Genomic DNA, 13661 nt, shown 5'->3' on the forward strand with positions numbered 1-13661 from the left:
TCTGTGCTTATCAAGAATAGCCGCATTGTGTTGTGTTGTAGTCTGCATTGTTGTGAGAAAATAGAGAGAATTACCCAGAACCCAGTAGTATTTTGCTGAGATACATATGTTTTATTAGTGAAAGAAAGCGTTGTGAAGAAGCACAATGTTGAAAACAAAATCCACATTCTTACTTTTGAAAAGTACGTCTACTTTCCCAGGATGTCTGTCCCAGTGAATGCCAGACATTGAGAACTGACCGCTGTAGCTTTGTTGATGTACTGTGGCTATATGAATGTAATAACAACATCAAATATTTGTTGCTGCGGGGTCGTCGTGGCGCAGGGGTAGAGAGGGTGCGCTGGGAGCCACAAGGTTGGTGGTTCGAGTCCTGGCTGCCCCATGTCCCATGTCGAAGTGTCCCTGAGCAAGACACCTAACCCCTAAGTGCCCCCTGGGCAAAATGTAAAAGCCATGGGTTAAAAATGTAATGTCGCTTTGGATAAAAGCGTCAGCTAAATGACCTGTAATGTAATGTTGCTGATTCATTGCCCGAGTGCAGTTTGTTTCACACAAACATGAATGTCCTTGTCTCTGTGGTGCATACGGATGGTTAAGATTTGAAACGGGCCATGGTTGTGATGTAGCTGCAGCCCCCTCCCCCCCCCGACCCCCTCCTCCCTTATGTTTTACCCAAGATCAGCTGGTGCCCTCCCCCAGGCTGAGCGGTTATCTCAGGTTTCGGCGCTACTTCCTCCCTCACAATATGTTCTTCGATTATGTAATTTTTGCTCCGCTCGTTAGCGTAGCCTGTTTTCACATCTCGCTTCCTGCAAACAGGAACACGCTTGGCGCCGAGTCCTTTTCACGTGGGCCTTCTGCTTTTCGTGCAGCTCGTCAAACGGGCAACCGATAAATGAATAAAGCACCTTTTTAGCTGCTGGTAGCTGTTGCTACGGCGATGCGAGTGCAAAAGGCAAAGTGATGAGAAGGATGGAACGTCAGATGGTGTCGATTCACTTTAACTGGTGTTTCGGCCAACACAGGTTGTTACGCCTCTCATGACCGTAGTCAATGGTTTTGGTGGGAGTCCCGGACCTTTTTGTTCCGATGGCAACTTGCATAATAGTTGATAGAGGTTCTGTACTCAGCGATTTATCTTGCTGAAATATAAGAAAACGATGGAATAAAGTTGCGTACATTTCCTGATAGCCCCATGTTCCTGATTTGGCTATTTCAAATAGACATTTTGTGAGCGTAAGTGTAGTGAAAAATATTAGAGATCAGTGAAATTACTTGCTTGTTTTTTTGCCGAAAGATGAATCGAGACTGATGGGTCTGCTTGCTCTTTTCCGTCCCCGTCATATTTAAAGTCACAGCAGCTGTGCTTTGATATTGTGGTACTTACTCCAGCTCTAATGCAGGAGTGTATTTTGGTATTCCGTGTGTGCACAGGGACCCTGCACGTGTGCGCTGGCTGCAGGGCGGGGCTTCCTGACGCTGTGGTTGCTGCCCGGAGCAGAGCAGAGATCCGTCTTTAGCTTTGCCACCTGGACCCGACGCCATCGCCTCGCCTCCCTCTCCGTTTTCCTCACTTCCTGCCGGCCTTCTCATTACGCCCTCATCTCGCTTTCCGTCTGTCCATGTGACCCTTGTTTCTCCCGTCTCCTCCTCTTCCTCCTCATGTTTTGACTACCTCACTTCTTACAGCCTCCTCCCTCCCTCTCTTTTCTTAATAAGCCCCCAACTCTCACACTCACTCACCGTCTCCCTGGTTTGTGACCGTGCTCCGCGATTCATTCAGTGATTCCCGGAAAATTCTGGTGTTACTAAAGCCTGTTTTTTATTCCAGACCCTTGTGATGCACATGGTGCGGCTTTTTTTCCCCCAGGTTTTCCTGTACTCCTCCAGAGTGTTTGATGTTTCAGAAAGCCTTGATGCCAGGATAATTCGGTTGTAAGCAACAGATTGGATCCGGCTGATCTCCGTAATAAGGCCAGGGCTCTATAAAGGTCAGAAGGATGTGGCTCGCCGTAAATTGCATTTCATATAATGAGTATGCCAATTAGGAGCACATCCTATTTTTAAGCAACCGGACGGTGCGTGGAGGTGTACATCTCCACACATTCCCAGACGAGTTAGTCACGCGTCTCTTTGTGTGCGTTGGAAAAGTCAGATGTGTAGTCATGTTCCAGTATGCCTGTTTAAACATGGAGGTCGTGTCGTGCATAGTTTTCTGCTAGCAAGGCTTTTACGAGTAGAGCTTGAGTTGAGACAATCTACCTTACAGCCCACCAAAAAAGGCTTTAGGGCTGCAGCTAATGGCTATTTCAATTCATTATTTCTACTGGTTAATACATTTTGTAAATTTTTCGTCAACAAAATATCACATGAAATAAAGCCCAATGTGACATCTTCATATTTATTTTCAAAAGTAGTTTAGCTAGTAGTAGTTTAGGAGCAATATAAAAGTGATTGTTTAACCTGTCAGGATTACTGCGTAAAGTTGTATTTTGAAGTAATAGAAGTAATGAGGTCCTTAACATCCACTGCGAGAGGATGGTAGCGGAACTAGTATGTTCTTTGTAATGGATCCATCTACTGATTATCTCTAATAGCCCACAGAAGACCAATTAAACTATTTGTCACATTCTCACAGGCCAAGATGAATGTGTGTGTGTGTGTGTGTGTGTGTGTGTGTGTGTGTGTGTGTGTGTGTGTGTGTGTGTGTGTGTGTGTGTGTGTGTGTGTGTGTGTGTGTGTGTGTGTGTGTGTGTGTGTACGTGTGTACGTGTGTGTGTGTACGTGTGTACTTGTGTTCATTGCATCAAAGAAGAGCTGCTCCCTGCCGGGGACAACAAGGAACACACAGTGGTGTGTGAGAGCTGATACCGAGCTCTGGAGATATAAATAGGACCTCCCTGCAACAAGGCTCCCACCAGCAGCACTGATAACTCTCCGCGTGTTGTGTAAGCAGTCTATGTGCGTCTTTGTAGATTTTAATTAATTATTTTCCAGAGAAATTACTTTCTCAATGACTTTTAAAAAAAACTCTTATCAGCGGCGAACGTCATGGCCCGCTCATCCCCCCCCATGTGTTCTCAGGTTGATGAGAGGTTTTAAAAAAAAAAAAAAAACACTCACGAGTCATGGGGTTACTCGCGGTGACAAGATCAATTCACGTGTGTCCCTCACGCATCCGGCTTCCTTCCTGCTTGCTTACAGATCGGCTTGAGGCAGTCCCCCCCCCCCCGAAGAAACAGAGAAAAGTTCCACTTTTGGCGTCAGGAGCAACAAACTGCGCTCTGCATTTTTGTTATGTCGTGTCCTGACTTTGTATATGGCTGATATCCATTTTATAACCCATCTGGGTCTCAACATTGATCTTAACTTACATTTTAAAGCTGCAGAGGAGCCAACCTGCCTGACGTCCTTAGTGCACCTCATCATCTAAATCATTCCGATCAGCTTTAAAAACTATTTGACGATAACTCCGTTGCTTGACTAATGGAGTAAGTGATGAGGTCCTGTCAGAGGTAGGGATGAGGTGGGGGGGGGTCTCCGCTTTCTAAATATCAGCTCAGCTGTTTCAAGCTGCTGTTGAGGCCTCCCCATGTTCTTCCAGCACCTGTTTGATTCTGGTGACGACTAACTGTTGTACAGGTCTTTTTGCCATTTTAGGTAACAGGTTCTATTATTTCAGGAAAAGGCGCAACGCACACTAGTAGTATTTGTATGCTTTTTTTCTTCTAGCACACAATCTTGCAATCTCACAGACTTCTCAGGATGCTTGTGGCGTTGACGCTGCAGCAAAAAGCTGTGTCAGGTGTTTTGTGGAGCGCCTGAGAGGGATTAAGAAAAGGTGTGTGTGTGTGTGTGTGTGTGTCAGAGTGAAGGCTGTAGCCATTCAGGATGAGCACAGGGGAGTGATGAGTGAGGAAGACCAAGACACAAGGGAATGCAATAAATTCATTGTGCAGGAATGTTCGGCCCATTTTCCGCCCACCATCCCCCGCTGTACGTCGTCTAGCCAAACAATAACACGATAACAAAGTGCCAAGTCGGGGCTAGAGGCCCTTGATGAGAACAAAGAAAGGAGACTCACACCTTTGTTAGTCCTCTTTTGTTTCCCCCTCACAACGGGAACGTCACACTACAGGTCAAGGAGGAGCCAAGCCAGATCCTGGAGATCTGGGGAGAAAGTGAAAACCATGGGAACTGAGGTTCTCCTCGGGGTGGGGGGGGGGGGGGGTAGGTAGGTAGTCTACAGCCAGAGGACATGTGCGTGTGCATGATCTGCAGGCCGTCAGTCAGTGCTGAGTCATCGCTGGGCTGGCTGCGCAGATAGAAGTGGCCCTCTGGGGGGGCGCCAGCTGGAGGGGCGCAAGGAGGGGGGGGGGGGGGCTTGCATTCGCAAAAGCACAAGAAGGGAAATAAGTTGTTGTGACAGGACACATCCAGGAACTTGAGTGACGCAACATTTCTCGGTGCCAGGTTTTGTCTTTCACTGACGCACGCGTGGCCCTCGTGCGACCCCGGCGTGTTCTGGGACGCTATCGGAGGAGGAAAATACAAGTCAGCGGGCTCACGCAGGGACAGAGATGGCAGCCGAGAGATAACGGGAGATGTCGCTCCGCGTTTGGCCCAACCACACCGAGCCCACCGCCCCCAACCCGTCATCCCTCCTCCTCCTCGATTTCTAGTGGTTTTCTGTGATCTGTTGGACCACAATCTTTGACGCACTCACACAAACACACTGAGTTGTAGGCACGCAGCCACGCGTACTTCCTCTATTTAGATAAGACCCTTCTGGGCTGCACCGGAGGGAGATGTTACATGTACGTATGCCACACGTTGTACTTTGACAATCATGAATTCTTGTTGTGTAACCGTTGCTCTTTTAGGGGACTTGTGGGGTGAAAGCAGCTGTATCGGCATTACGTGCACTTCTCATATAATGCAACGTTAAAATGACGTCCCGTGTTTTATGGGGAGATATTCTACAAACAGCTTTGGCTCAAATAGTCAACCATTACCATGTTATGCAACAAATGTAACCGCAAGATCCTATCATGCTATGGGTTGAAATGGGGGTGCTATGGGGACAAATTCTTTTGTAAAAAACCTGTGGATGGAAATTCATGCACAAGAATGTTTAGCGGTGGCTGTTTTGTTACATGACGGCCGTGTGGATATGGTGCAACTCTGGGGCTGATTGTGTATCGTTGTATCATCCATGGGCTGTCTGCATAAACCAAGAAGCCCCACTATTGCATCAGCCTAGCCCTGTTGTGGTTCCTTGGAAATGTGTCGTCCTACTCATCATTGGTAACTACAGGTCGGCGCAGGGGTGGGGGGGGCGGTTGTCAGCAATGAAAAAACGCACAATGAAGCGCATCATCTCGTTGAATACTCAGGAATGCATCCTGCTTCCTCTTTTCTGTGAAGCGATGTGGTGAACTAAAGAAAACACTGTCTCATTTCTCGGTTTTTATTTGGCCTTAGAGGGGATAATATTGTTACGGACGAAGCCTGCAAAGGCTGCCGACATTGGACTAATCAGTGGTCATTGGGTCGGTATGCAGAAGTGAAACAAAGCTCAGAGCAGAGAATAAGAAGTAGCAGACGCCAAGCGGTACAAGGCCGCCCAAGCAGCACCACGACCCCCACCTCAATGTACCCGAAGACAGTCTCCCATGCTTTGACTCATGTCCTCCCTCCTCGCTCGCTCCCTTCATTCCCTGTCGTATCGTTTGCAGTCCGCTCTCGAAGAAAGAAATGGCCGAAGTGGCAGGAAAAACAAATGTAGCAGTCAGAGGCGATGTCAGGCGTCGACACGACACATGTTAGTGTACGTGTGTGTGTGTGTGTGAACTGTAGGACGGAGAAGGAGAGACGACGTCCATGTTCTAACCCTCACGGGGCGACAGAAAAACCAAACTAGAGGAGCAGACAGAACATTGAAACAGGCCAGACAGTGAGGTTGATTGGGACATTTTCTAACCATACTTCCTCAAGACGGCGCTTCATTCAGTGTCTTTCCAAATGATCTATTGCTGCTTTCATTCAGTTCAAATACCTTCGCCTCTGTCGTCCATATTGGTATAATTTGGAACGAATTTGTAATTTTTATGGACTCTTTTATGGAGAACCTTTTGTTCTCACTGACTTCCTAGTTATCCTCTAATGTGTGCATGTCCATTGTTTTTGCTCTTGATTCAATTGACCCTTTTTCCCTAAATCGAATGGTTACCAATTGTCCTTTGAGTGAACTCTCGCCGTCCTTATCTATGGAAATATTCTATGACTGGTTGATTGCCAGAGATTCGTTGCAGGCTCACGTAATCCAATATTGTCCGCTTCAGATTGAGTAGAGATAAAAGCATACTTTTGGCCGTCCTCACTTTCTGTTTGAACCGTTACAAAGTTTCTAGTAGTTCAAAGATCTGCTCTGACTGTTTAGCCAGCGTTTCAGCGCTTGGATTGCGCTCCACATCATCGTGATTTGCCTCTAACTACATTTTCATATCTCTCCTTTGTTTGTCCCTCAATCATCTTCTTTCCTACTTCTCTGTTGAACTGTCCGTCCCTGCACTCTTGTCTCAAAATCAACCCCTTGACCCCCACCCCTCTCCGACCATCCATTCCTCATTTTCTCTTTTCTGTCTCCTTTCCATTCTTTGCCTAGCAGTGATTCTCAGCTCTGGTTACTGCGATGAATGGTAACACTATCCATCCAGCCAACACCACCAACACAACAGCAGCGAGAGGAGGTGGCCCAAGCGTGGCAGCGCCCCCGAGAGGCTGGAGGGAATTCTGCGAACTGCATGCCATCGCCACCGCCCGGCAGCTGGCTGGACACTACCGGATCTTCGCAAGAGAGCGGCCGCAGCATGACGCACTCCCACCGGAGACCTTCTCCAAGCAGTTCACCGACCTCTTCCAGCAGCACTTCAGCTGCGAGGTCGACAAAGATGGCGCCCTGCTCGGTCAGATCACGAGCTCTGGTTCGACCGGCAGCGCTTCCTTCACCGCTACGGCGGCTCCTCTCCTCCCATCACAGACTGTGATTGGGCGACTGCGCGTCGCTCCCGTGTCGGGGGCGCAGGACTACCGCGAGGCGGGCCGGCCAGGCGGAGAAGCCGCTCCGTCCGGTGTGGGGTCGCCCAAACTGGAGCCGGTGGTGGCGAGTCGGGAACAGGAGCAGCAGCAGCAGCCGCTGGGCTGCTCTGCCGGTAACTCCTCGCCAGGCAACCCGGTGGTGCGCGGCGGGTCGAATCGTAGCGCGGGCAGCGGGCCGCTGCTGATTAACAGTCGCAGCAACGAGGAGATTTCCAGCACCGACTGTCGGCAGGTGTGTGAGCGGTACTCCTCCGACTCTTCGACTTTCAATGCCGCACACGCAGACGTCACGCATTTCTCCGTCAGTCAAATCCGGCAGACCGTATGGCGGCTTTTCCAGAAACGGCCCAGCCCCCTCTCATCCCAGGACCTGGCCCCCAGCAACCCCAACCTCCCCACCAACAGTCCCCCAAATAATGGAGACACAGTGGGTGGGATTTCCCCTGCAAACGAGGAGGTGTCCTCATCCTCATCCTCCAGTCCCTCCTCTTGTCCAAGCTCTGAGGCCACGCCCCCAGCCTCCTCGCACATGTCTGTGGCTGGAGTGGCCTCTCGCTTCCGGAATCGCTTCCGTTTGTTGCGCAGCGGGAGCACGAGGCAGAAGAGGTCAGAGGGGAGCGGCAGCTGTAAAGAGGGCCAACTGAGGTACTTGCTGGTTGAAGATGCTATCTCGGACACTCAGCCCCGCTGGCAGCGCTGCCGCCTGCTGGTCAGGAGGATCAGGGACGCTCAAGTAGCCGGAAGAGGAGGAGGAGGAGAGAGGTACCAGCTGGAGCTCTATGATCCGCCAAAGGTAGAAACATTGGCTCATGCTTACATTTATACGTACATACATACATATCTTGTATAAACCAAGAAAATTATAGAAACATGTACACATCGTGGGCGTCGTTGAGGGGATGCACTATATGTCCATCACATATGTTTTTAATTTGCCGCAGTGGAATCCACACACTGAATAGCCTAAATGGTTTCTCAAAAAGCTGCACATTGGTCACCCAGGAAGGAGAGAAAAAGTTGGCATAGTGTTTCTGTTCAAGTTTGTCTTTAGCTGTTGGCTGATGCTATCATATTTGTGTTCCTAGTTTGGTTGATAGTACTGCTTTAGTACTTCAAATTGAACATGCTTCACTGGTTTCAGCGTTTTGGAACATGGTACATTTTCTGTCAAACATCTTCATTAACTAAATGATGCAGCACCCATTATCTGATGTGTAGGCAATGGACACTTAGTAGTAGTAGAAAGTTCAAGTTTATGGGAAATCTGTTTTTAGCTTTCTTTCCAACCGTGAGTCAGCACAGACGTTACATGGATGGTGTCTTAGCTCCGCCTGCTTCGCTGTGACTTTAACAACTATAACTATAACAATACAAAAACACTGGTCGTCTTCTCATCTAACTCAGCTAGAAAAGGAGTAAGCTGAAGGTGGAACTTTTCAGGGCTGCTAGAGGAATTTTGCACTGCAGATTGTTTTCTCTCCCTTTGTCAAACTGGCTGCCCTAAGTATTTAGTTTAGCTTTTCAATATTGGAATGAAGGAAAGGGTGAAAGCAAGTGGTCATATAGTCACGTTTTTGATCAATATCAATGCAAAGTAGTACTATTTGCTTGTGAAGTAAATCAAAGCAAACACCCAAATGCCATATATACATGATTAATTATATTGTCTCTATTACTTACTATTATTGCAGATTTGTTTATTTTGGTTGTAACATGTAACATGTAACATGTATGTATGTATGTAGCTGACAATTCCTCAGTTCCTGTTCTTGGTACAGCAGGTGCCTGCGTTGAGGACTGCGTTTTACACAAGTGTGTGTGTGTGTGTGTGTGTGTGCGCGCAGTTCTTGCAAGTGTTTGTAGAGCTTCTTCTCAGAACTCTACACACCGTTGAACAGCTGGCAGGTCCCTCAGCTTGTGTTTCATATGGGTGAAAGCTGGATGATTCTGCAGATGTGTTTGCCTTCATCAATAAGATGGAAGCCCACACAATCCCCTTGAAGGTTAATGTCGCAGATGCATGAGTGCACTATAAAACAACTGGCACACAAAGGCACAAAGTAATTTCCTGTTTCTAGCTGTTTTAGTCACAGGGGTCCCCCCCCCGCCCACTTTCAAATCTCTTTTCTCTGTGTTTTGTTTTTCATAAATCGTATTCTGCCACATATAAGAAGCTGTCGTTGCTGTAAAGTTTGCCACATGACAGAACAAAGATGTGATGACATTTAGCTTTGTCTCAGAAAACGTTGTTTTCATTGCTGGTTTTCATAGATCTTTGCCTCCGGTGATGGGTTTGTGTCTGCGCTGCAGCTACAGAGTGCGCTGCGAGGTTGAGCTGGCTTCAGTGTTGGACGGGTGGGAGAAGAGAGATCATAACTAGTCTGGTCGCAGCTGAGATGAATGGAAACTAATAAGAGCATCACGTTCTTGCCTCGCATGCAGAGCAGAAGGCTCCCCGTTGAAACGGCATGGCTCGTTTCACACTGATAACCTCTTAAGATAGGAGAACGGATGGTTTGCCCTTGAACTCAGTGAAAGGAGCTCGAGGAAATGGAGTCGCTGTTCGTACGAGTAAAAATTGATTTTATCCGCCTATGCCTCGCTTATTGCCACGCATCTTTTTCTAATCAGGTCATTTTCATGGATTAATGTAGCATGGCATTTTTGTGCTCAATTACCTCAAAGAATTTGCAAAATGCATGTCTTCTTTTACTCTTAGTAAGGAGTAGATATGCCTCCTACACTATTTCCTGTTTGTGTGGGGTTGTTTCAGCCAGTCACAACATTTAGTCACACATTACTTTAGTGCATCAACTCGACAGTTGGAATTAAATGGTATGAAATTGTCCCTTTTTTAAATATATTTGAAATTTGCGTATCCGGCATTTAAGTGTAGGATACAGAAAGATCAGCTCGCCCTTCTTTGTATCCTCACATGACGGCTCATTGCAACACAGCAGGATATCTTCTTTTTTTTTTTTTTTGAAATGCTTGGCGCTACACACGAGGCCCCATGGCATAAAACCCTATAATAATTCCAGATGGGGCAAGTTGCGAGGCTGCCTGTCCTCAAAGATCCGCAAACCAGTAATCGAAATTAATTGAGTTGACCGCTGTGCAAGTCGCCGCCACCTACGCTGCAGCGCCGCAGAGAATGTGTGCATTCTGGCCCAAGCCGGGGTACATGAGGAAGACGTCGCATGTCTGTCTGTATGTGTGCTTGTAGGGTTTTTATATTTAGCAGCCCTCAATTCTTCAGCCAGCTGCAGCCCTAACCATGTGCGTGAGGTAATTCAGTTAATGATAGAGTTGTGTGTGTGTGTGTGTGTGTGTGTGTGTGTGTGTGTGTGTGTGTGTGTGTGTTTGATCAGAAATGGGTAGGCATTAGCCAGCTTTAGTCAACCGACTACATTGCTGTGAGAGGGGGAGAGAAGGGGAGGGACAGAGAGATAGATTGAGGCAGGGCAGAGACTTAAGGCCCTGGAAATTACCTTAAAAGGAAGGGAAACTGTGGATTAAGATGCACACATTTAAACATACACATTCACACCCCAGAAGAAGCATTTAAGTGCACTTACTGTGTGGGGCTGCTGGGTTACATGTTGAGCTACCGTTTGTTTTGTGTGGGTGTGGAGAAAGGTTTCACACATCTGTGGGTTACATCTAAGTGTGCTGCACAGCAGATACTTATCCATGGGTCCGGTTCATATGTATTTTTATTTACATCTTTCAGCGTGAGAATATCAGTCCGCTCATTTCTCACAAAGGAGGAAGCTGCAGGGAAACTGATAATGTGTTCCCCTGACAAAGTTCCACTGTGCGCACAGCGTCTTTGGCGGCCAGGCTTTTGAAGCATTGCTAATGTCAGTTCAAACAGAACTTTTAAACTAATTTAATTCAGATATGAAAGTATGCGTATTGCCAACTTCCTATACTTGGTCAGAAGACTCTGTCAGAAGACTCTGACCAAGTCCAGCTGTCAAAGTGCCCAACGCTCTTTTTCATATTTTTCTGTCAACGTAGTGAGGACGAGTGAGGATGTTGCTGTATGACTTACTGTGACTTTGTCGTTTGGTGTTCAAATTGAAAAGAAATCAAAGGAAGCCTATATTATAAAACTGTTAAAAATGGTTTTCCACTAGAAGAGGGTAGATTGGATGCATCAATTTCTTCTGGTTATACAAGGACTGTATTTTCCTATTTGTCATTTTTGACGATAAAATGACAAAATAGCCAAAGTGGTGTAACACTTGTTTTATTACAGAAGTGAATCTTGTCATGTCAGCTGAATCGAGCAGAAGCCCCCAATCTCCTCAGCTCAGACTCTAACATTTTACTCCTCCACCTCGCCTCGGCTTCAAGGGTTTTGGTTTTGGTGACGGCTTGCCGGCAGATAAATGATGAACATTTCCGTCTCTGTGTCGTAGTATTTTAGATAATTTAGTCCACGGACCTAAAGGTGAACATAATGTATCATGTGTTCATTCATTTTGCCTGCTTTTCAGCAATTTGTAATGTACAGTTTTCCTTGCAGTGGAGTTGTCTCAAAAACCTCCGCCAGCACTCGAGCGTCTCTCCTCCTTCGAGAGAGACGTCTCAGCACCATCGAGCTCCGCTTTTCCTTTCATCCGACGTACGGCAGGCGAGGTTACAGACGAGGTCAGCGTCTTGCCAGGAAAATGGTGGTATTCTGTCCCCCCGGAGTCGGCTGCAGTTTCCTCAGACCGCCTGTGGACCTCCTCTTAGTCACACGGCCCCTGTCCCGTCTCATCTCCGGTCGAGGTCATGCAGCGCTTTACCTCAAGCCTTCAGGACAAATAAAAAAATGAAGCCAAAGGGACATTATTTCTCAGTGAACCATCAGAATGATTGTTGGTAGTAGTCAGAATGTGTTTAAGTGATCTATAAGTGTACACGTTCTTCTCTCTACGTCTCTGCTGGGTTTTTTCTTTTTTCCCCCTCCGACAGTAAGAGGGGAGTTAGCAGCATCAGTGGAAAATACTTTTCCAGCAACCAGGATCTGGAGTCCATCTGTTCTGTGTTACTTGTTGTATTTCAGTCTCTCATATGGCAACATGCAGCGTTAATTTGGATCTCGCTGCATACCACAACTGAAGCTCCGAACATATGGGCCCCAGTCAGCTGAACCAGAAAAATAATGAAAACCAACCGAGAGAGACACACGAGATGGGCAGCAGCAGGAGACATGAGAAAGAAAGACTCAAAGTTAGGTGGACAAGCCCACAAATAAGAGGATGGAGTGAGATCAAGGTGGCCGAGGGGCCGTGGCCAGTTTTCAAATGTTTATTATTCCTGTAATGCAAGTTCTGCAAACGTCTTAGAGAACGTGTGAGAGGTCCTGAAGGACGCAGAAGAAGAAGCCTCCCTGGTTTACATTTATTTATTGTGTCATGCATACCAGTGCCCCGCCCACATGGACTCCAAAGGTGTCAAAAATATACCGTTACATTCGTTGGACATGACGTCTTCTCTTTCAATGCAAAACAAAGAACTTTTCTTTTGTCATCATTCATCCATAATAATATCATCAACAATGACGATATTTGACTTTTAGCTAAATTCTGCTTCAAATAAGGCTATGCTCTGGAGTTGTATTTCAACCAACATCTGCTGTTTAAGATGATCATTTAGGATAATGCTATTGTGAAATTTGAGGCTCGGTTAAACCGAGTCCCATCTCAGAACCCTTCAGCTTCCGATCCGCTCTACTTTTTCGGGTTCTGGCGTAGCGAGCGGATTTCCGGCCCGTGACTTCCCTTTTCCCCGCGCTGCTCATTGTTTCCTGTCCGATTAGCAACTGGAGACGCGAGACTGGAGTTGTAGCTGAGAGACGAGCAAATTGTTTCACAAGCTCATTTCACACCAATAAAAACCTGAATCGTGATTCCTAGGAAGCATTTCAGAACCTCAATATCACTCCGGTGATCTAGTTCAAACTAGAACACTTCCGATGCCCAAAATCTTGTCCTGCTGCCTACAGATTCTGCATCCGAATGGAAAATCCCTTTACAGACATCTGGCCATCAAATCAATTAAAATGGATGTTTTTCTCACATGCAAATTGGAAAATATCGGCAACTGTGGTTTCTGCTGTTCAACCTGGCCAATAGAGAGAAGTCCGATTCCATGCAGATGTCTCCGTGCAGGGAGCCAATTACCGTACTGAGAGATAACGGTTCTAGTTACGGGTGATTTTATTATTATTTCCTATGTGCGTAGTGGGTATTGGCATGCTTATCGGAGATTCATTTTTTAATGACAACCCTGGGGCCCAAGTGAAGGGTCATAAAACATTTCCCGTATGACTCACTTTAAACATCATAAATTTGAGTGACTTGGAGAACCTCTTTTATTGCTAAATTAAAACCAACCGTGGCAGTCAAGTTTTAAACTGAAAAAAATAACATGACAGAAAAGAATGAACTGTCATGGTGATGAATGAATCGTTTGGTTCCAGAGACTAGTAGTAAGACATCTCAAAATGTCAGCCGCTGTTGATGGACGTATTTAGAGCAGAGATTTTCTTTTCAGAGAAAGTT

The 13661-nt window shown here is 46.7% G+C and overlaps 1 protein-coding gene across 2 annotated transcripts in view; it reads left to right on the forward strand.

Moving 5' to 3' along the window:
* Window positions 1-13661, forward strand: part of sh2b3 (SH2B adaptor protein 3) — a 40941-nt gene that overhangs the window by 5629 nt on the left and 21651 nt on the right. Inside the window, exons 1-2 of one of the 2 annotated variants that reach the window (XM_040195686.2) lie at window positions 4708-4817; window positions 6671-7894. In XM_040195686.2, the coding sequence (XP_040051620.1) occupies window positions 6695-7894 (1200 nt within the window). In that variant the 5' untranslated portion in view covers window positions 4708-4817; window positions 6671-6694. Of the gene's footprint in view, window positions 1-4707; window positions 4818-6670; window positions 7895-13661 lie in introns of those variants that run through there. The other variant, XM_040195684.2, reaches the window with a different exon arrangement.

Source organism: Gasterosteus aculeatus, chromosome 13 (genome assembly GCF_964276395.1).
Source record: "Gasterosteus aculeatus chromosome 13, fGasAcu3.hap1.1, whole genome shotgun sequence".
In the NCBI taxonomy this organism is placed as follows: domain Eukaryota; kingdom Metazoa; phylum Chordata; class Actinopteri; order Perciformes; family Gasterosteidae; genus Gasterosteus; species Gasterosteus aculeatus.